The following is a 22,095-nucleotide window of genomic DNA, read 5'->3' as shown; positions in this document are numbered from 1 at the left end:
TCGTCTTATGATGTGATGCATAATTGGATAAGTGATAACATATTTATGCAAAGACATTTTATTTCAAAACACAGGAGTTAAATGACATGAATACAACTAGTATGACTTCCCCAAAAATCAAGTGCTTTATCTGTGGTTGGTTTTGAGCAAAATTTAGAGTGTAAACTACATTTCAGTGGTAATACAAGATCTCTGTATGCTTTCAATTTCTTAAACCTCCCTCAGGAATATCGAAAACAATCATACAATTTACTAAATACTTTCACCTGATGAAGGTTATCTAATCCTCAAGAGCAAGACCTTTTACTGGGAAAATATTTCAACAAACAGTTTTGGTAAATAATTGCCTGAGGATAACGACCCTACCGTTACGCACTGAGGTCGGAACGCAATCATGGTTACATTAAGACACTGTGGTGCCAGCGCGAGACATGAGTGGGAAAACGTACCTCAATGCAGGGATGGGACATGCCACTGTACTCCAAATGTTACATGTATCCACACTGCTCCATCGAGAAGATGGAGGTAACAGTAGCCACCGCAGCCAATTTGGAATGCAGTGTCAGCCAATCAGCTCCTTTGTTGTTCAACGCAACGTGCTATTCCATAATGGCTGATGTGGCTGCTAGCTAACATGAAGACTAAAAAGGAAGTTTTCCGCAAAAACTAGCAGTATTTAAATCTTCTTGATGGAGTAGTGTGGATAAAGGTACAATTTGGAGTACAGTGGCATGTCCCATCCCTGCATTGACGTACATTTTCCGAAACCATATCTCGCGCCGGCTTCACGGTGTCTTAATGTAACCATGATTGCGTTCTGACCTCAGTGCAGTGCAGCGTAAAGAAGCGGAATGGTAGGGTCAGTATCTTCTGGCAAGATAAAGTCCAGCCAGCCCATCAAATAATGTGAACAGCTAAACTCTATTTTATTTTTTAAATTGGGACATGTCTGTTGACATAAATAGCCTCTCCGTCCGTTCCACACACCAAGCATTGTCCCAGTACATCCAGACTGTTCACAGACAGCATTTGGCTGGGCAGCATGTGAGTGGTCTCAAGGTGTCCCTTACTAGAGTCTCCAGTGAGCCAGGCATTGATGAGGGACTGGTTCCCACCTGCTGGGGCTATTGCGCTGCGAGAAATTATGCTTGTGTTCCGTCCACCTGGTGAAAAATCAAATAAAAAATCAATCACAATTCTGATTGTGAACTATTGGTGTTACAGTAATGTTATCATGCTAAATAAAAACAGGTGGATAAATCAAATACTTCCCATTTGGCAGTAAGCACAACAGTCCTGCTCTGTGAGCCTTGAAAACATATCTCTGATGACTTGCCTTGTAAGAAGGATGGTGTGTCTGAATTTGAAGAAGACTCCCAATGCAACAGTGATCCATCCTCTGAGCATGAGAACAGGTGGTCTGGGTTTGATGGATGAAAATGGACCTCCCACACTGTGAGCACAACAAAAACATGAGTTAAAACCTTTAAACTGAAGAACGACTTGCTATTTTAGTGAATTAACTACTTCCATAAATATGTCTTACTTTCAGAAGTGTGTGCCTCCATAAGTGAAAAGGGCATGTTGCCTTGTCTCACGTCCCAGATACAGAGCATGCCATCCTGCCCCCCTGTGGCCACAATGTGTTGTTGGTTGGGGTGCCTGTCCACACAATGCAGTGGGACTCTGTCTCCAGTTCTAGAAGGCCCACCAAAAAGATACAAAAACACTTAAAAAATGCACTATGCAGAAATCACTCTGTCATATCCTGGTTGCTAAATTTCTTATTTTAATTTCAGTTTACGTAACAAAATAAGCAAGTATAGTGTAGAGAATCATTGTACCTTCTAAACCACCGAAATACATTTTCCATAAACAAAAATATAGTATTTTCGGCTGTTTGAAGCTGGTGTACAAAACCGAAAGTAAAAGAAGCAAAACTGAAACTTAAGAACATGGAAGCATAGAAATCGCACACATAGAACAGATCTACCGCTTCTTAGACTTGCTTTTAATGAATAACTGGTCTATAACACATTTTATGTGAATTTGGTTGGGTAGCCCAAAAAGATACATATTGCAGTTTTAAAAAAACAACAAAGGACATTACACAATTAAGTTGTTGCACCAGAAAAACTGATTTACTTAAGCTCCTCAAATATGTAATCATCTTACAGTGAAAGAATCTGCGATGGTTCATTGCCTGGTTGCCTGAAGTCCCATAGTTTGAGCTGGCCAATAGAATTGACGGTAAGGATCCCTGTAGTCCTCAGGAAAGTCACAGCATGGATTGCGCTACTGTCAGCCTTTTCTGACAGGAATGAAAAATAGTATGTCAGTATCATCTTGGCTAAAGGGTGAGATTTCACTTGAAGTTACAGCTGACTTTTGGAAATGGATATGAAGGCTATGTCATTGCAAATTCAAAATGCAACCTTTAAGAAAATAATGGCCATTGCCAGGAGAGCATACAATTATATACACTCTAATTAGCACATAAGGACCTATTGTTTCCTTCTCAGACCTATGGTGCGCAGCACTCCTTCCTGGTCCGCTCTGAAGAGCATGATCCTTCCATCTTCCCCAACCGTGACAATCTCAGGGCTGTTACACACAACTCCAGTACATGGGGCGTTGTCGCAGGGATAATGATGTGCTCTTTCCCACAGTTGAGAAACAGACAATGTCTGTAGAGAAGAGAAAATAGATGCTATTGAAAACAAGGTCCTCCACAAGCTAACTTGACATTTTTAATTGATGTATCCATGATTGTTGGTATATCTTCATTATGACTATGTCTTGTGAAGTAACATCCATACCTGGCTGTTGTGGTGATGCCGAAAGATAGTCACCGCTCCAGTTGATGACGCTGTTACTATTCTGTCTTGATCCAGAAACTAAAGGAGTATAAGATTGACATTGAATTATGCAGTGGTGTAAAGTACTTAAGTAGTTTTTTGGGTATCTGTACTTTACTATTTATGTTTTTGCCAAATTTTACTTCACTACATCCCTAAATAAAATGATGTACTTTTTATTCAATACCTTTTCCCTGACACCCAAAACTACTCGTTACATTTTGACAGGGAAATGGTCCAATTCACACACTTATTAAAAGAACATCCCTGGTCATCACTACTGCCTCTGATCTGGCAGACTCATTAAACACAAATTATTTGTTTGCAAATTATGTCTGAGTGTTGGAGTGTGCCCCTGGCTATCCGTCAATGGGGGAAAAAAACAATAATTTGACGTCTAGTTTGCGTAATAAGCCATTTGAAATGGTTTATACTTTTACTGTTGATACTTAAGTACATTTTAGCAATTCCATTTCCTTTTGATACTTAAGTATACTTAAAACAAAATAATTTTACTCAAGTAGTATTTCACTGGGTGACTTTCACTTGAGTCATTTTTTATTAAGGAATCTTTACTTTTACTCAAGTATGACAATTGAGTAATTTTCCACCACTGCAATTATGACATAATTATATTGAAAATCAGGACCAAGTACAATAATATCTAATATTTTACACCTAATAGTATATTAACTTACTTGAAGGTCCAGAACATCCCCATTATGTTTGTATTCACATACTAATTGAGGGTCTCCCTCAAATTCATCGTCCATACTGGAGACCCCATTCTCTCCGATGGACCAAATTGAAATGCGGTTGTCCTGAAAAAGAGATTTTGCTAGAGGTATGCAATCAGACAGAAATGTTCAACAGCTGAGTGATGGTAAGTTACACTAGCTATCAGTGCTTAATTTGAGCCGAATAGGATCCACACCTCTCAGATTTGACTTTGTTTGTTCCGGCACCTATTTGCCCAGATCCGGTATCTCTCGCTGCATGATTTTTTAAAATTATTTCACTGTTTGCACTTTAAACATTCTAATAAAAGCGATCAGCATTAAATCAAGTTGCCTCCTCGTTATTTCTCCCGCTCCTCAGAAAGACCAGCATGAAAAAGTGAGGTGATCCTTCTATCCTGCCACACTGATTCCAGACCTGCTCTCTTACTTGTAAATAGAGGTTATGGGGAGGGCCAGTTGGGTAAGTAACTGATCTTGACACAGGTCTTGGTAGTGGTGGTCAGATAGTGAAGAAGTCCCTACGTAATCACCTCACGTAGCCTAGTCGTCTCCCTACTGAATTTGAATCGTGGGAACACCAAATAAAAAGTTGATAAGAAAAGGCAGTCGAGTTTGACATTTTTCAAGTCCAAAAATCAGAATCGAAACAAGAACGAGCCAGAGAACTGTCAGTGCCGGAAGAAAGGAGTGAGGGGCAAACTGTTCCTGATGGCAATACTAATCCCGCCAGTTCAGCATCACCACCGGCACCTCCACTAGCTAGTAGGCCTACTAGCGAGTCAGGGAGAGGGAGACGGTGCATCCACCGACGAAGACCAAGCAAACGCATAACCCCTTGCTTGTCATACAAAATTCGAAGTTGGACTGTACAACATGCAAAAAGGTAGGGAGCTTGGGTATAGAAAACAACTGGAGGGATTACACTAGCAAAATAGTTGGTGGAATGTACAGTAAATTAACATCCTATGCATCAGACATAAAACAAACAGAGCCCTCAGGAAAAAAAAGTATTTTGAACATGCCTGAACAAAGGCGAATTTGGTGGCAGCCTTGTAGACAAGGCTAAAGAGGACACCCAGGTTAACACTCAAAATGAAATTTAAAAAAAGACACTACAGCCAGTCTTCAGAACAGCCTTAGAAGGAGGCTAAACATCACAGCCACATGCCCCCTCACGGCTTTGAGCAATAAGTTGACTCTCAGGAGTTAAATGGACTTGACATGGGGCTCCCGAGTGCCGAAGCGATCTAAGGCACCACATCTCAGTGCTTGAGGCGTCACTATAGACACCCTGGTTTGATTCCAGGCTGTATCACAACTGGCCGTGATTTGGAGTCCTATAGGGCGGTGCATAATAGGCCCATTGTCATTCGGGTTTGGCCGGTGTAGGCAGTCACTGTAAATAAGAATTTGTTCTTAACTGACTTGCCTAGTTAAATAAAGTAAAAATTAAAAATACTGTAAAACATGGGGAGTCATTGTGGGAGGTTTTGAAAACTAAGGCAGTCCATTATTTTGTCCTTTACCTTCACAGCACAAGTTTCATCTGAATATGTGCTTCATATTATCACATAGGCAGGAGGCCAATATAGTCTCATAAGTGTGCTCTGCTGTAGCTTACATTTATGTATTTTATGAAGTTATATTGCGATATTTGTTCTACTGCTACATTGCTGTCTTGAAAATGATATGAAATTCGGGTCTTGTAAGCCCCACAGCGGAGTATACACTAACGTTCAAAAGTTTGGGGTCACTTAGAAATGTCCTTGTTTTTGAAAGAAAAGCACATTTGTTGTCCATTAAAATAACATCAAATTGATAAGAAATACAGTGTAGACATTGTTAATGTTGTAAATGACTATTGTTAATGGAAACGGCAGATTTTTTTATGGAACATCTACATCGGCGTACAAAGGCCCATTGTCAGCAACCATCACTCTTGTGTTCCAATGGCACGTTGTGTTAGCTAATCCAAGTTGATCATTTTAAAAGGCGAATTGATCATCAGAAAACCCTTTTGCAATTATGTTAGCACAACTGAAAACTGTTGTTCTGTTGCGACCCCAAACTTTTGAACGGTAGTGTATGTGCATATGGCAGGTGTACTGCAGTGTCGTAAAAATATGTTGCTGAACATTGATGTCTAGAAAATTAGGCTATAAGAAATTCAGACTTGTGTAGCTAGCCCCGCTGCAATACTCAAGTATGTGGGCATACTGCAGTGACTTCTAAAATGCTTTGAATAAATTAGCACCTTGGAGAGTGCTGTCCGTTTCACCACCATCGATAGTGGGTTACTTAGTTGCTACGTTGTGTTTGACACTTTTTCTCAATGTTTTCCGGTAACGTTACCTCACTGAGCCACCCGGATAACGTCACTCTCGCGCTCACTATGTGTTCCGGGACATCACGATTTACAAATTAAGCACTGCTAGTTAGCAACGTCAGTTACGTGAAAGGTTTCTTATTATTGACAGAATAATAGAGCAAAGTAACGTTGTGTTGACATTAGCTAGATAATGGTAAAGTTAGCAGCCTAGCTAACTAGCAAACCCACCTCGTTGTCCCAAGACCCAGTAGCAAATATGTCTGGTTGCTGTAAAGACGAAGATGAGACCGGTCTCCATCTCGTTTTGCTGATTTTCTTTGACACGTACTTAGCATTGATTCCCTCCATCAGAATAATCTTAAACGTAGCTCATTACTATTTCTGATGTATTTGTAAACGTATAATTAAGTCCCCTCTACATGCATTTCCCAAAATCCCGCCAAATCTCGTACAGTGGCCCAATGAGGACAAACTCAACTAAACGTCAAACGCAATGTGATTACGTCACTAATTCACTAACGTGTTAAGATCTCGCGCCCCTCCTAGTGGGTGAACGCGGAAGATAGAATCTTGCTCTGGCAATCAAATCTGAGTGGTCAAAAACCCAAATTTAAGATGAAATCTCCGATTAGCTCATTTATATGCAATCATAATTTAGTCAGGGACTAACCGTATGAAAAAAGCTGCAAACTGCGAAGTAAAAGTATGTCGCGTGACGTGTCCCCTCCGTCTGTTTTGGAGGTTGTCAGTTTCATAGGCAAAGGAGTTTGCGCAGGCGCGGCACTGACAGCCGCTCTCTACCTGCTCCGCAGAGTGTGTTTAATAATGGCCTGGAAATCTGGAGGAGCCAACCACGCAGAGCTTGTAAACAACCTACGCAGTAAGTTTACTCATTATGTAAAGTGGATAATTAAGGGTTTTGGTTTAGATATCTAATGGGCAATAGAGAAATGCTGCTTTCTCCAAAGCATGGTGACCACCGTCAGGCTATTAAACGTTGGGACATTGCACACTGTTTTCCTCTGTAGTCACGCTAATATCTGGCTGATGTTTGCAAATCTGCACCTGCTACCACAGAGTGCTAGCTTGCAAGTTAACAATTTCATCGACACAGTAGTGGCTTTATTAGGTGCAAAGGCTATAAATAAATCCTTAGGTATTTTATGTGCGTCATATTGTGCTTTGCACCAAACTTGTTTAGCTACAGTAGCTAACTAGCTACCAGCCACAGCTGTTGTTAAAAATAAACATAGCTAGTTAATTTGCTAGCTAGCCAGTTCATATGATGGTCATGGCATATCATGCGGAGAAATGCGGAATACCGAAGCCGTTTGTTAGTTAGCAAACCTACTAATTACATGCATTGGAAGTTCGATTGAGTTGATCTCTGTTTTTACTACTAAAGCAAAAGTGTGGTCCAATAGTGTGTGATTGCTGTCCGCAATTCGGGGCATTACTGTGTGGTGATATATGATTTGTCGCCTCGGATGGTTTGTTTATATAGCAGGTTAGGCCTAGTTACAATGTCTGTGGCATCATCAGTATCATAACACCTGCATCTGAAGGAACGCCACCCCCAAATCATAATCTCATTGGTTCCTGCATGAAGGCCCCTTTGCGCTAATATTCTATAAGTGGAGCAGGAAGTCAAGCAGTAGAACATTTGAGGTGCCGGTACTTAGTTCTGGTGAGCTCCTGCCCAAGTCAAGGACTGATTACGGCCACAACCTGTACTGGAGTGCTCCCGCCTGTGTACCGGAGTATTAGCTTAAATCTGGACTGATAAAAGTATAAAGAGGGGTTCCTGCAGATGCAAGAATGCCCAGAAGCAAGAACGCCCAGAATTGCGGGACACAATTGCACCCTTCTCATCTGGTTAGCTAAAACGCTGTAACCTGTGGGTGGGGTATCCATGCCTAGCATGTTGATCCACTGTATTGACTGTACCTAAGTTACTGTAGGATAGGGAATGCCATCCTTTGGAGAGGCATGATCCAACCTTGTTGCTATTAAAGCAGGCTACTGGTCACACACTCAGCACTCCTAGATAGTTGAGCAATATTTAATCCAATTTGCAGTCACACCTGACACACCACTGTGGTGGTTAGCTCTGCTAAGATTGTGTCTCTTATGTGTGTGTGAGCCATACAGTAAGGAAGTGGGAGGTGACATGAGAGAGATGATGAAAGAAAGATGTCAGCTTCTCGCTCCATTTCCCATCCTGAATTAGCTGATTGAGATGTATCTAATAGATTAGATCTCTTAATTTCACCAATTTACTAGGCAGATACTTTTGGTCATGTAGTGCATGTGGACACCTGCTTGTTGAAAATCTCATTCCAAAATCATGGGCATTAGTATGGAGTTGGTTCCCCCTTTGCTGCTATAAAAGCCTCCACTCTTCTGGGAAGGGTTTTCACTAGATGTTGGAACATTGCTGCGGGGACTTGCTTCCATTCAGGCATGGGCATTAGTGCGGTCAGGCACTAGGCCTGGCCTGGCTCGCAGGCAGCGCTCCAATTCATCCTAAAGGTGGTCAATGGGGGTGAGGTCATGGGTCTGTGCAGGTCAGTCAAGTTCTTCCACACCGATCTCGACAAACAATTGTTGTATTGACCTCGCTTTGTGCACGGGGGCATTGTCATGCTGAAACATGAAAGGGCCTTCCTGAAACTGTTGCCATTCTACTGCCAATGTGTGTCTATGGAGATTGAATGGCTGTGTGCTCGATTTTATACACCAGTCAGCAACTGGGGTGGCTGAAATAGCTGAATCCACTAATTTGAGGGGTGTCCACATATTTTTGTATATATAGTGCATTTTTTGTAACGAAACTAAAAAGATCTCCTGAAGACATAGTGCATTTTTTGTAACGAAACTAAAAAGATCTCCTGAAGACTTGGTGCAGACTGCAGTGAGGCTTTTTGGCTTGCTTATGTCAGTGTCCAACATGATTTGGCCAGCAGGCCTAGTTGGCTATATTTACACGGTCAGCGTCCAGAAAAGCACTGCAGCAGACACTTTGGTACTAGGGCGGGTCTGAGCGTTTTGCCAAAAGCCCTTTGGGCTTGATTGTGCCTTGTTCACTTTTAAATCGTAAATTGCATAGCTTTACTCATTGTGATACTGTACACTACAAAGGACATAGGCCTATTTTATGTTGAGAACGTCTTCTGCATGAGAAGAGATTAAGGCCAGCTTTTAATATGCGAAAGCAGGTACAACACTGCATCCAGGGAAACATTGGGTAAAATGTGATGCTGAAGTGGATTAATATTTCATCCACAAAGTTGAGTTCTGGGTGAATTTTAGCAACATCCATCCTCCCCTGTTGGCATGTGCTTTCTGATCCATTTAGGCCTACTCACCAACTGCAAACCATAAATTTGCCTAAACCAGATTTAAATGGGTCAAACTCAAGATGCATGCTAATTCCTGAATTGTTTTTTTGTATGCTCCTTAGGCCAGGCTTTTCTCTGTGAGCTTAAAGCTGATTATCACACACACTGGGTTCAGAACATCAAGTTATTTAAAGCCACTATATGTAACGTTTTGGGCGACGCAACCAAATTCACATAGAAATGTGTGTTATAGACCTATCATTCTTATTGAAAGCAAGTCTAAGAAGCGGTAGATCTGTTCTATGTGTGCTATTTCTATGTTTCCCGTTAAGTTTTGGTTTTGTACACCAGCTTCAAACAGCTGAAAATACAATAATTTTGGTTATGGAAAATATATATCACTGCTTAGATGGTACAATGATTCTCTACACAATACTTGCTTGCTTTGTCACACAAACTGAAATTAGGAAAACTATTAGATTTTAGCAACCAGGAAATGGCGGAGCGATTTCTGCATAATGCATCTTTAAGAGTTGGTCTTTTAAGTGCAATGTCTTTCAAAAACATGAAATATATCCTACTAGCCTATTGTGTACATATAGCTGCATTTGAACTGTTCATCTGAAGCTGTTGGGAATGCAGGTGTAATGTCCTGTGCATCCGGAAAGTATTCAGACCCCTTGACTTTTTCCACGTTTTGTCACGTTACAGCCTTATTCTAAAATGGATTCAATTGTTTTTCCCCCCTCATAAATCTACACACAATAACCCATAATGACAAAGCAAAAACAGGTTTTTATAAATTTTTGCAAATGTATTAAAAATGATAAACTGATATCATATTTACATAAGTATTCAGACACGTTACTCAGTACTTTGTTGAAGCACCTTTGGCAGGGATTACAGCCTCTAGTCTTTTTGGGTATGACGCTACAAGCTTGGGCCACCAGTATTTGGGGAGTTTCACCCATTCTAATCTGCAGATCCTCTCAAGCTCTGTCAGGTTGGATGGGGAGCGCCGCTGCACAGCTATTTTCAGGTCTCTCCAGAGATCTTCGATTGGGTTCAAGTCCGGGCTATGGCTGGGCCACTCAGGGACATTCAGAGACTTGTCTCGAAGCCACTCCTGCATTGTCTTGGCTGTGTGCTTAGGGTCGTTGTCCTGTTGGAAGGTGAACCTTCACCCCAGTCAGTGGAAACAGGATGCACCTGAGCTCAATGTCGAGACTCATAGCAAAGGGTTTGAATACTTATGTAAATAAGGTATTTCTTTTTTTGTTTTTATAAATCTGCAAAAATGTCTAAACCTGTTTTCGCTTTGTCGTTATGGGGTATTGTTTGTAGACTGAGAATGTTTTTTTTTAATCCATTTTAGAATAAAGCTGTAATTTAACAAAATCTGGAAAAAGTCAAGGGGTCTGAATACTTTCCTTATGCACTGTATATTGGCGACCACTCAGCAATGTAGTTGTTGGGGCCCAGGGTCTCGGGGAGAAATAAGAGCAGTAGCACTGGCTGTCGCTGGCACTTCCTACTGTCAGTGGAGGGATTACTTTACTCTGAAGACACTGCAGTGTTTGTGAATATGTTACTCTCCACAAATCCACTGTACCGTTAAACACTGCCTGTCTTCCTTTGTCCTTTAGAAAATGGGATCATCAAGTCGGACAAGGTCTATGAAGTCATGTTGGCCACAGACCGAGGCCATTTCTCCAGATGCAACCCTTACATGGACTCCCCACAGGCAATAGGTGTGCTTATTTATTGTAGTGTAAATTCAATACACCAGCCATTGATGAATGTTAGACGCTAAATAATCACTTTCTTTGACCCCAAAGGCTATCAAGCAACCATCAGTGCACCACACATGGTAGGCCTAGCTATGCCTTTTAGTATTTGTTTAAATTGTTGCATATCTTATCAATTATTATTACTATCAAACATTGATCGCCTTGTTCCTATAATGTATACCAACTTAGCACGTACCAGAGGTTTGCAAGTACAATGTTGACAGGTGGTGATGCAGTTGCATGATGCTCTTTCTACCAGCATGCCTATGCGTTGGAGCTTCTGTACGATCAGCTGTATGATGGGGCCAAAGCTCTGGATGTGGGGTCTGGCAGTGGAATCCTCTCTGCGTGCTTTGCACGAATGGTGAGCTATATTATGATGACGGGTTAATACATAACATAGTTTCTGTATTTTGGTGGTAGGGTTGGGGTACGTTTTTCTATTTCAGGTTTTTGGGTTCTGTGTAATGTTCGATGGCACAGACTTGTATACCTTCCTAATTTATTGTCTTTAACAGGTAGGTCCCAAAGGGAAGGTGATAGGAATTGACCACATCAAGGAACTAGTAGATGATTCTATAACCAATGTAAAGAAAGATGACCCCAGCTTGATAACATCAGGTAGAATAAAACTAATCGGTAAGTCTGAAAAGCAGCAAAGCAAGATGGATTTTTTTCAAATTCAATTTGGTGACTTGTATTATTGGGTTATGAAAAGGTATTGTACAAAATATACAGTTCAAATATAAAAATTAAGCTTAAAATACAGTTGCTGACGCACTGACTGTCAAGTAAGGAAACATGGGTGCGGCTGTCTGCTGTACTGCAGTCAACCAACATCTGTGTCAGAGACGAGGTCGAGGTGGCATCGCACAGCTCTGATGTGTGCCCTGGCACTGCCTTTCAGTGCGGCCTGCTTGGCGGGTATAAGGCTGGCAGTGTGTGAGTGACAGCTGCTGCCTGTTTGTTGCGTTACAGTGGGAGACGGCCGGATGGGCCATCCAGAGGAGGCGCCTTACGATGCCATCCACGTGGGCGCGGCAGCACCCAACGTGCCACAAGCAGTAAGTTCCCAAACCACAGAAAAAACAAATGAATGCATCAAAGGGGACCCAGTTAATAGGAGTCCCATCGCCACAATCCACCATCATCCGTAGGAATGCTGTGGTCAGAGAGGAGATCAAAACCAACACGGACTCTAACTCTGTTAGTAACTGCAGGCTTTGGTCGGTCTCAGGAAATATGTTAGTACTCTATGCTGTGTTATTTTGTCAAACAGTACCCTGGTTTATTCAGGTGTAACTACACTGTAGAATATTTTGATACTAGGCTAGCCATTGCATTGTTATTGTGAAAATCTCGTCTTAGAAGACTTGTCTAGTCTGATGGAGTGGAAAACTGGGAATGTCTGGACCTTGGGGCAGGTTATCTGGTTCTGACCCAGTGAGTGTCCTCTCCTCCCTCAGCTCCTGGATCAGCTGAAGCCAGGCGGCAGGCTGATTCTACCCGTGGGGCCGGCCGGAGGGAACCAGATGCTGGAGCAGTACGACAAACTGGAGGACGGCAGCACCAAGATGAAGCCCCTGATGGGGGTGATTTACGTGCCTTTAACAGACAAAGAGAAGCAGTGGTCCAGGTGGAAGTGACTTCCTACTCCCTCTCTCCTTCACACAGTGGGCAAAGGTGAAATGGTGTGGCCTGGAGCAGATAATGGATCCCAAGGGGCTGTGTTTGCTGCTTGTCATCATTAGTTGCTTCTTCCATACCATGTCAACTGGCTGCACGTTTTCTTAGTTTTAATCCCGTAAACGAGTATGATATTTTAGATCTGTTCAGCTAAACAAGAGTGCAGTGACGCAACAATCAAGTGTGGATTCTGTTTGGTATTACAAGAATGGTTTTCTTTGAAGTTGAGTTATGTTTGATATTTGGCTGTGTTACTTCTGGCATGAGAGCTTATCAATTTTAATCATCCTTGTTCTTGAGGGGAAGTCTACGAGACGTTTAGCCTCATTTTGGATTTTGCACGTGGTGTGGGGCTTTCTATAACAGTTTGTGCATGGGAGTGTGTAACTGACCTTCAGTGGCATGACAAGAGGGTGTTATGATTTTGACACAGTACATTTCCTCTTTTTAAGTCCATCGCTTAATGTTTTGCCTCTTTCTCACAGGGATGAACTTTGAGGCGACAAACTGTCCATATACCACATTTTCAATGTGAGCCTGGAGGAGAGGACTTTGGGTTCCAACAACAGCCATTGGAATTCAAAACATAAACCATGGTGATTTTGTTTTCTTTATCATGCTGAGGAATAACCCCTGAGGTTGGGAAAAATACTGTTAGAGATTGAACAGAAGAAAGTGTCGGGGTTAGTCTTTTTTTCAGGCCTGCATTTTTTGGGGGGGTTGTGAATTTTTCCTTTTGATTTGCTGCAGGATTTTGAGTTTTTTTAAAATTTTAAAATTTTGGTTACATCCGTGAGTTGCAATCAACCATTTCAACAATAATGCATTTCAGCTCCATCAAAGCTGAGTGTGAAGAGGTTGCCAGACTGATCTGATAAGGAAAGCCTGAGTTGATGAGATTATTCACCCACTTGCTACCGATTTTGCATCTGAAGATCTGATTGTAGATATCTGTACTGCTCTGCTAACATATCACCCCCCCCCCCCCCCCCACAGTATTTAAACAGGCACACGCAGGCTGCACAAATGGCTACTCTATCCCACATCCAGTTGTTTGACATGCAGCACATGACACTAAATGGCATTAAAGAAAGGACTATTACACCTAGATTTACTTGTACAGTTGGATACAGGCAAAAGCCAAACCACAACACTCTACAACAAGAGTGGAGTACTTCCACATGGTTTCAATGACAACATTGTGTGCAGGCTTTACTGATGACCGACACTAAATGAAATAGCCGGTGCTTTGCCAAAATAAGCCTCAATGCAAAGAAAATGAATGTCTGTTGTTTTTTTTAAACATGGAATTAAAAAGCACATTTATTTTGGATGGTCCATGGCTTTCACAATTTCTGGAATGGCAAAAATGAAAATAAAGAGATGCTTATGTTTTTGTCCCCCTTTGTGCTGTGGAGTGTTTATTGTTACAAGCTGTATATGCCGTTGAAGACAGCACCTACTGCCATTTGTCCTTACCACTCTAAAAACCTAGAGCAGGAAGAATCCACGTTGTATATTCTGATTGCATTACCACTCAAAATACTCTGAACACTTTATCACAGAGTTACAAAATATATATTGATCAAGAGTTAACTTTACTATTTCACACAAACTGTATGCATACAGACATTTGAGCTACATTAACATCTTAAAACTACATAGCTAGACGATACAGAAAAGCAACCGACCACATTGCAATATCAGACAGCCTAGACTGCTTTATGGCTTGATATGGGCGTTTCTGGAATTACTTGTTGTTATAACAAAATAATTTTCAGTAATGATTGTAGTTTTGGAATCTACAATGCGTTACATAGTTTGCTACCCCCATATTTAAAATGAGTCTGGTACAAAATAAAACTCGAGGCCAAGCCTAATAGATATACAGCATCATGGCACAACAGTGCCACTCAGTGGCAGAAGTATTACGTAAGGGATAAAGTACTATATCTCCAACGAAAATATACATCCATAATCCATGAAATGAAAATGTTGTACTATTAAGGAAAAGAGGGTGAAAGAGAAATAATGAAAGAGCAGACGAGCATCAGTTTTCACACCAAGCGAGTATACAAAAGTGGCAAACATTTCTTCCCTGTTAAAAGGTGGGTTCGATTTAGCTCAACCATGACCCTGGAGCGCTGGGTGGGTAGAGCTTGCACTTTTGGGACCATTCCAATGGGACAATTTTAAAGAGTGATCTCTGCCTACCTAGCACGGTGAGTTAGATATATCAAGTGCACCTACAGGTGTACACAGTCATGATATAGAATGTTTGATAGGCTGTTATCATGAAGAGTCCTCCTGGCTAACAAGTTGACTGACAGTTTTGGTGTTTCTGCCTGAGGGGCTTTTAGTGCAGAGGGTGCATCCAAAAGAAATAGAAGTGCCATGCACAGGCTTTTTGAGAGGCAGGTGCTCAAACTAAAAAAAGAGCACCCAAAAAATAAGATTCTGCCACCGCGGTCACAGATTCATTGAGCAATTATGACTTTGATTATTTAGTTACATAGAAGCAATAGATGGCCATATCTTAATGGCTAATTCAATGACACATATTTAATGGGAATTTAAAGATGACTTGCGGGCAGTGGGTTCAGAACAACTGCAACAAAAACTATGTATATCAACAACAAAAAATAAATGTTTGTTTACAAAAGGGCACTTTAGCGACTGGAAGGGCAAAGGGGCATGTGCTCTGCACAGGTAGAGCCCTATCTGTGCATGTGCCTGCTATGCTGCTACAGGTACATGCCGTTGATGAGATAATCAGACTCCTCTGTGGTGAGGGGGCGAGCCTTCTTCAGCTTGTGGTGGACCAACCGCAGACGACAGCCAATCATGAGCAGCAACAGAGCCGTGATGATCAGGCCCAGAACCAATGGCAGGATCGCACCTGCAGGGGAGAAGAGAGAGATAAAGACACTGTCATATACTATCTTGAATTCTCCATGTATAACCTCATATTACAGAGTTATTGTAACTAAGTTGGTAAGGATGTTGAACAGACCTGACTCAGGCACTGGGTGTCCTCCGACTACTGAGTGTGGTTTGGATATTGGGAACATGTCACTCTCTGCTAGTAGTTTGGTCTCTGGCCACTTCATGGTCACTTTAGGGGTCTCTACTGTAAATGTTAATACACTGGTTAAGACTGAAACAGGTGAGAGATTGTATTCAGCTCATTAATAATCATGTTCAGGAGTAATAATCATGAAACAATGGAATTTACCTGACTCTGTGTGTTTGGTGGTGGGGGGAGGTGCCACGGTCATTTGCTTGATAGCAGTACCTGAATTATTTATTTCCATTATTCATTTTATAATTGTCTTCCTACATTATGTACACCTCATTCAATATGTAATGAGAATGCACATCAGAATCCAGATCATTCTAAAAAAACTAAGAAAATGTAGTCTCCTAGAATAATCCTACCTGTTTTTTCTGTACATTCATTGACACAGTCTGTCTGCTGCAGGAAGTTGTTATGGTTGCCCTTGCAGCCTCCGTAGATGAAGTGCTTGCACTCTTCAGCTACAGGGTCATAGAACCAGCGTGGGAAGATGCCTTTACATGGCCCCACAGCAGGGGGAGCTGCACAGGGCTCTGCTGGGACAAAGAGAGAACAGAGAAAGTGAGAGATTTGGTCAGGTGGGACAGAGAGAACGTAGAGAACGAGAGAGAGATTTGGTCAGGTGGGACAGAAAGACAACAGAGAGAGGGAGGAAGAGATTTGTTCAGGTGGGACAGAGAGAGAGAGATTTCGTCAGCTGCGACAGGGGGACAGAGCAAAGAGCGGGAGGGAGCGATTTGGTCAGGTGTGACAGAGAGAAGGAACGAGAGATTTGGTCAGGTGGTCTCAGTCTTTGATAAGTTAACATTGGAAGTACCCCGCCTCATCTGTCTCAGGCTAGCCTAACTCAGGGATCAGGTGGCGGGGGACAGAGGAGTGCTTTGTTCCAACGCTGATGGGGATAAATGGCCCCTGTGAGGCTCACTCCCGTCCCAGGACTGCACTCCAATCTCAGCCCTGCTCGTCTCACAGAGTGCCCCTGTGGGCTGTATTCTGCCTCGCTCCACAGTTCCAGATCAGCTCTATGGCTCAATGGCTGCCTTCAAGTGTTCAATCTGTCTCTCTCTGTGCTTACTAGCTAACACACAAAGGCCTTCCGCTCTCTGCTAGCACATACAAAAGTCTGGCCAACCAGAAAAATGTTGCAGCTACCAAATGGATTGAATTACTTCACAGCTGACCAAAACCTTTAATCTATAGTTGTTTTTTTGTCTACAGGTTTTTGTCCAAAGCTGTTAATATTGTGTTTTGATTCATGTGCATTAAATTGCCTACTGGCTTATAGCTAGGTAGTAACAAAGCTAGGTAATAGTTACACAATGACAGTACCTTGACTGACAGGGCTCTCCTGTTCACTGTGACTTGGCTGTGGCAGGACTGGGGGCACTGCTTTGCTCCTCTCACGAGACTGTGGGGTCTGTGGGTCTTGTGGAGCTTGTGGTGGAGGTGGTCTGGCCTCCTCCATGGTCTTCTTGGGCACACCCTGGGCCATGGAGTGGTCCTCAGTCTCCTCTGGCTGAGCCACAGGCCTGTGTGGGCTGGCACCTGCAGGGTGGGTCACCGACTTCCTGTTCCCATCAACTGTAGAGAGGAAAGAGATGACAGGGCATGGTTATCCTGGGCTCTCAGACACAATGCAAATTCACCTGCTCATCATTCATTTACTGCAGCCCTCCTTGCTCTGATATTCCAGACTGAACTGCATGCATACAAATCTATCCTTGTACACTCAAGTATAAAACTACAATCCATCCTAGTACACTCTAGTCTAAAACTACACTCCATCCTGGGACAATAAAGTCTAAAACTACACTCCATCCTAGTACAATAAAGTCTAAAACTATACTCCATCCTGGGACAATAAAGTCTAAAACTACACTCCATCCTGGTACAATAAAGTATAAAACTACACTCCATCCTGGTACAATAAAGTCTAAAACTACACTCCATCCTAGTACAATAAAGTCTAAAACTACACTCCATCATGGTACAATAAAGTCTAAAACTACACTCCATCCTAGTACAATAAAGTCTAAAACTACACTCCATCCTGGTACAATAAAGTCTAAAACTACACTCCATCCTAGTACAATAAAGTATAAAACTACACTCCATCCTGGTACAATAAAGTCTAAAACTACACTCCATCCTAGTACAATAAAGTATAAAACTACACTCCATCCTGGTACAATAAAGTCTAAAACTACACTCCATCCTAGTACAATAACGTCTAAAACTACACTCCATCCTGGTACAATAAAGTCTAAAACTACACTCCATCCTGGTACAATAAAGTCTAAAACTACACCCCATCCTAGTACAATAAAGTTTAAAACTACACTCCACCCTGGTACAATAAAGTCTAAAACTACACTCCATCCTAGTACAATAACGTCTAAAACTACACCCCATCCTGGTACAATAAAGTCTAAAACTACACTCCATCCTGGTACAATAAAGTCTAAAACTACACTCCATCCTAGTACAATAAAGTATAAAACTACACTCCATCCTGGTACAATAAAGTCTAAAACTACACTCCATCCTAGTACAATAACGTCTAAAACTACACTCCATCCTGGTACAATAAAGTCTAAAACTACACTCCATCCTGGTACAATAAAGTCTAAAACTACACCCCATCCTAGTACAATAAAGTCTAAAACTACACTCCACCCTGGTACAATAAAGTCTAAAACTACACTCCATCCTAGTACAATAACGTCTAAAACTACACTCCATCCTGGTACAATAAAGTCTAAAACTACACTCCATCCTGGTACAATAAAGTCTAAAACTACACCCCATCCTAGTACAATAAAGTCTAAAACTACACTCCACCCTGGTACAATAAAGTCTAAAACTACACTCCATCCTAGTACAATAAAGTCTAAAACTACACTCCATCCTGGTACAATAAAGTCTAAAACTACACTCCATCCTAGTACAATAAAGTATAAAACTACACTCCATCCTGGTACAATAAAGTCTAAAACTACACTCCATCCTAGTACAATAAAGTCTAAAACTACACTTCATCCTGGTACAATAAAGTCCACACAGGAAACCTACAGCCCTCTATGTTGTTATTATTATTATTTTTATTATTCTGTTATTATATTACAATATGATCATCATTTTATTTATTTAACCTTTATTTTGACAGGAAAGTCAACAATTACCAGGAGCTACTGCCTCCCCGTGGCTGACAGTGTGAGGGGGACAGATTGAGTGACTTACAGCTCTGGCAGAAATCCTCGTCTGAGCGGTCTGGACACTGCTGCTTCCCATCGCAGGCGTAGATGATGTCAATACAGCAGCCGTCGTCACACATGAACTGGTAGCGGGAGCAGCTACCTGTACATACTGGGGGAGAGGAGACACAAACACCTCTGTTTTACTCTCCAATGACACTGTAGTTCAGTGCCTACACACTCACAAATGGGTGATGAAGCGCTACTATTGGCCACGACCACCACCACGGCACCCAATGACAGTCCCCAGGTATACTTGACAGCCTTCCTACAGTATGGATGCTGTGTTAAACTGCTGTTCTGTGTAATAGGTCACTCATCTTATGTTTGTTGGAATTCGGGATTGGACAGGAGAAATGTATAATAGTAGTACATTATGTTGCTGTAATATTCATCACTTATAGGTTTAGAAAAGGACCTTCATATTCCAGGTACATAAACAATCCCTACCCTCTTCCTTCGTTTATTACTCTAGATGGGGCTAGACTAGGATGATTTAAGGCATACTGTATCTCATCCATCTCTATGCAGTGAATAGATTAACATGCCTGATCATCTGAATGGCTATTAGGCAGCCAGCCATTTGACTAGGGCAGTACTGCTTAATTGATTAGAGCACTAAATCCCAGGCTCTGTTTCATTATGCGATGGATTAAACCCTTGGAAGCATGGATTCAATTGCAGTGAAAAGGTCATTGCCTGTAATGCATTGGTCTAGAGTGGAAAAGGTATTATATGAGGAACAGGACCACAGAGAAGCACAAAGACATTTGACCACAACAACACAATATTGCTATTAATGTTAGTCACAGAATAGCGAGAAATTAGGCAAGATCCACTAATGAATGATAGATGAACATGAGGAGGCACATCTGGCTAGTTTGAAGTGTTTTTCACCTTCAGCTTGGCGTTCTGGAGCCAGCACAGTCACAGTGACATTGTCGGTGCTCTTCTGTCCCGCGGTGTCAGTGACAGTCATCTGGAAGGTATAGACACCCTCCTGTAGACCACTGATCTTCAGTAACCCTGGATGGGTCACCTGCAGGTGAGCGGAAATAACATTTCAGAGAGAAAATAGCACTGAAGAAAACTGCACTGAAAAATTATGCCATGAACAAAGCCACCTTCATTGAAAGAGTCAAGAGTGGTTTCTTCTAAAGACCCACTACTGGTATATCACATCAACCGCTCAGTGGCGTCACAGGGAGAGAGAGGGTAGCCTACAATAGGGCTCTTGTCCTTTCGGCAGGTTGGGTGACAATAGCCTTTTATTTGTGTCTGTGCAGCAGGGCATTATGTGGCTCCGGCCGCACCATGCAAACCGCCATGTTGACTTCAGTATATACCTCATTCTATGTATGACATTATAGCAACAAGACAACTGTGAGTCCCAGATCTGCTAAAGCAAATGCCATCCCACAGTGTTTTGACACTCGACATTACTCACAGAGGAAAGAATCTAAGCAGAAACAAAGTTTAAATGCGGAAGAATGACACCAGTTGCAGTGTTACCTTCATGTTGATGTCTTGGTCGCCCTTCACCAGGGCCCATTCGTAACGAGTTACTCCGTGGTCGTCCACACTGTCCCGGCCGTCCACTACGGCCCAGTCAGTGGGCAGCTGGATGACCACATCCTGGCCGGCATCACTCCGGGGCGGTTCGTCCATGTCTGAAAACAACCCAGAGCAGAGCTAACCCACTGGGCACAGATGTCAGTTCAACGTCTAGTTTTGATTTTCATTTTCATTTAGTTGAGTTGTCAGCTAACCTGTATTCAACGTGAAATCAACATAACATTTCACCATGTCATTGGATTTAGTTTAAAAGTTGGGTGAAACTTGTCAAGCGCACCTGGACCCACGGACTTAGATTACATCTAAATTTAGAAGCAGGGGGCAAATAGCAAATGATTAACCCAAGCTAAACACCAGACTGATAATTGTTAGAGGCTGTGGAACAGAATTACCAGCAACCATTTACTATGTATGCATGCTTTATCATAAGCAATAGCAACACATGATATACTTTTGTGATTTAGACAAACACTTGCATGTATGTATATTGTATGTTATAACTTATATCCCATATAAATCAAAGCAGGTGGCGAACCTCACCTGGCATGCCATCTTCAACACTAGGTTTATCCTCAGGTCTCCTGATTTTGTTCCCATCTACATTGCCACTGGAAGAGGTGAGGTGTCCTGTTGTATTGTGAGCCCGGCTGTAGGTGCTGAACCCTGCCTGTGCTGCGAACGAACAGACGTTTTTATTTCTATAACTGCAGTTGAGCAAATAGCAGCTGAGGCCGTCGTCCGACTGTCTCAGGTCCTCCTGGACCACCGCCACCGTGCAGTGGGGGTCTGCGCAGCAGGCATGGAGACAGTCTTTCCAACTGTACACCTGGTCAGGAGCCGAGAGAAAGGTGGCCCCCTGCTCTATGGAGGCCCTCGCTCGGATGATGTGCTCCTCTACGGCGTTGAAGTCACCCAGGCAGACGTCAACCACCTCCTCTTCCTCCCTGCTATACGTCTGGTCCTGTTGGAGCTGCTTGCGGAATTCTCCTAAGAGCTCTTCCACCCCTGATATTTTAGATTTCAAGTCCGATATTTTAGAGGACCGGGTGTGAATGCTAGTCACCATACAGAACAGCAGCATACACGCAATAAGTCGATGCTGAGCCAAAGCCATTATGTGTACGCAGTTAGACGGCATCCTTCCCGGGTATTTTCTGACGCATGAGGAGGCCCTTCTTTATTTCAACTCCAGAAACCTATAACGCAAAATATAAATACAAATATTGTCTCATATCCAATAATCTCGAGTCGCCGGTGAACACTTTTGCTTGCTTCTTTTTGCGATGCTAAAGGTCTTTTGTCGGTATCATGATGGCACTGCTTGGAGGTAGCGCCCAACATCCACATCCAGCCACAGTGATTGGAGGCGCACTGAAATCATTGACGTCACGGATGATGTTTTATATTGAGTCTCTTCAGGATCTGTGCTATCCGGAATCATTGGGA

General features: G+C 42.3%; 3 protein-coding genes across 4 annotated transcripts; 1 reads left to right on the top strand and 2 right to left on the bottom strand.

Annotated features, from left to right (window-relative positions):
- Nucleotides 1–42: 42 nt before the first annotated feature.
- LOC139583036 (nucleoporin Nup43-like) lies at nucleotides 43–6,422 on the bottom strand. The gene is made up of 8 exons (XM_071413711.1): nucleotides 6,156–6,422; nucleotides 3,557–3,679; nucleotides 2,820–2,897; nucleotides 2,525–2,687; nucleotides 2,176–2,311; nucleotides 1,547–1,698; nucleotides 1,337–1,453; nucleotides 43–1,163 (listed from the first exon to the last, which is right to left on the bottom strand). The coding sequence occupies exons 1-8, from the start codon at nucleotides 6,273–6,275 to the stop codon at nucleotides 934–936; spliced, it is 1,119 nt and encodes a 372-aa protein (XP_071269812.1). The 5' UTR covers nucleotides 6,276–6,422; the 3' UTR covers nucleotides 43–933.
- An 80-nt stretch (nucleotides 6,423–6,502) lies between these two features.
- Nucleotides 6,503–14,144, top strand: LOC139583037 (protein-L-isoaspartate(D-aspartate) O-methyltransferase-like). 2 transcript variants are annotated; one of them, XM_071413713.1, is made up of 8 exons: nucleotides 6,503–6,807; nucleotides 10,915–11,019; nucleotides 11,107–11,138; nucleotides 11,318–11,422; nucleotides 11,577–11,697; nucleotides 12,037–12,122; nucleotides 12,525–12,741; nucleotides 13,230–14,144. In XM_071413713.1, the coding sequence occupies exons 1-7, from the start codon at nucleotides 6,633–6,635 to the stop codon at nucleotides 12,702–12,704; spliced, it is 804 nt and encodes a 267-aa protein (XP_071269814.1). In that variant the 5' UTR covers nucleotides 6,503–6,632; the 3' UTR covers nucleotides 12,705–12,741; nucleotides 13,230–14,144. The 2 variants fall into 2 exon arrangements, with proteins under 2 accessions (XP_071269814.1, XP_071269813.1); XM_071413712.1 differs by having other exon boundaries at nucleotides 6,505–6,807; nucleotides 12,525–12,694.
- On the bottom strand, nucleotides 14,050–22,028 carry lrp11 (low density lipoprotein receptor-related protein 11). Its single transcript, XM_071413710.1, has 9 exons — nucleotides 21,190–22,028; nucleotides 20,587–20,744; nucleotides 19,972–20,113; nucleotides 19,061–19,186; nucleotides 17,150–17,401; nucleotides 16,183–16,353; nucleotides 15,980–16,039; nucleotides 15,758–15,874; nucleotides 14,050–15,643 (listed from the first exon to the last, which is right to left on the bottom strand). The coding sequence occupies exons 1-9, from the start codon at nucleotides 21,785–21,787 to the stop codon at nucleotides 15,489–15,491; spliced, it is 1,779 nt and encodes a 592-aa protein (XP_071269811.1). The 5' UTR covers nucleotides 21,788–22,028; the 3' UTR covers nucleotides 14,050–15,488.
- Between the last annotated feature and the right edge of the window lie 67 nt (nucleotides 22,029–22,095).

This window comes from Salvelinus alpinus, chromosome 8 (assembly GCF_045679555.1).
Source record: "Salvelinus alpinus chromosome 8, SLU_Salpinus.1, whole genome shotgun sequence".
NCBI lineage: Eukaryota > Metazoa > Chordata > Actinopteri > Salmoniformes > Salmonidae > Salvelinus > Salvelinus alpinus.
Note: the sequence above shows the minus strand (reverse complement) of the source record. Positions and strands in the feature narration are given on the sequence as shown.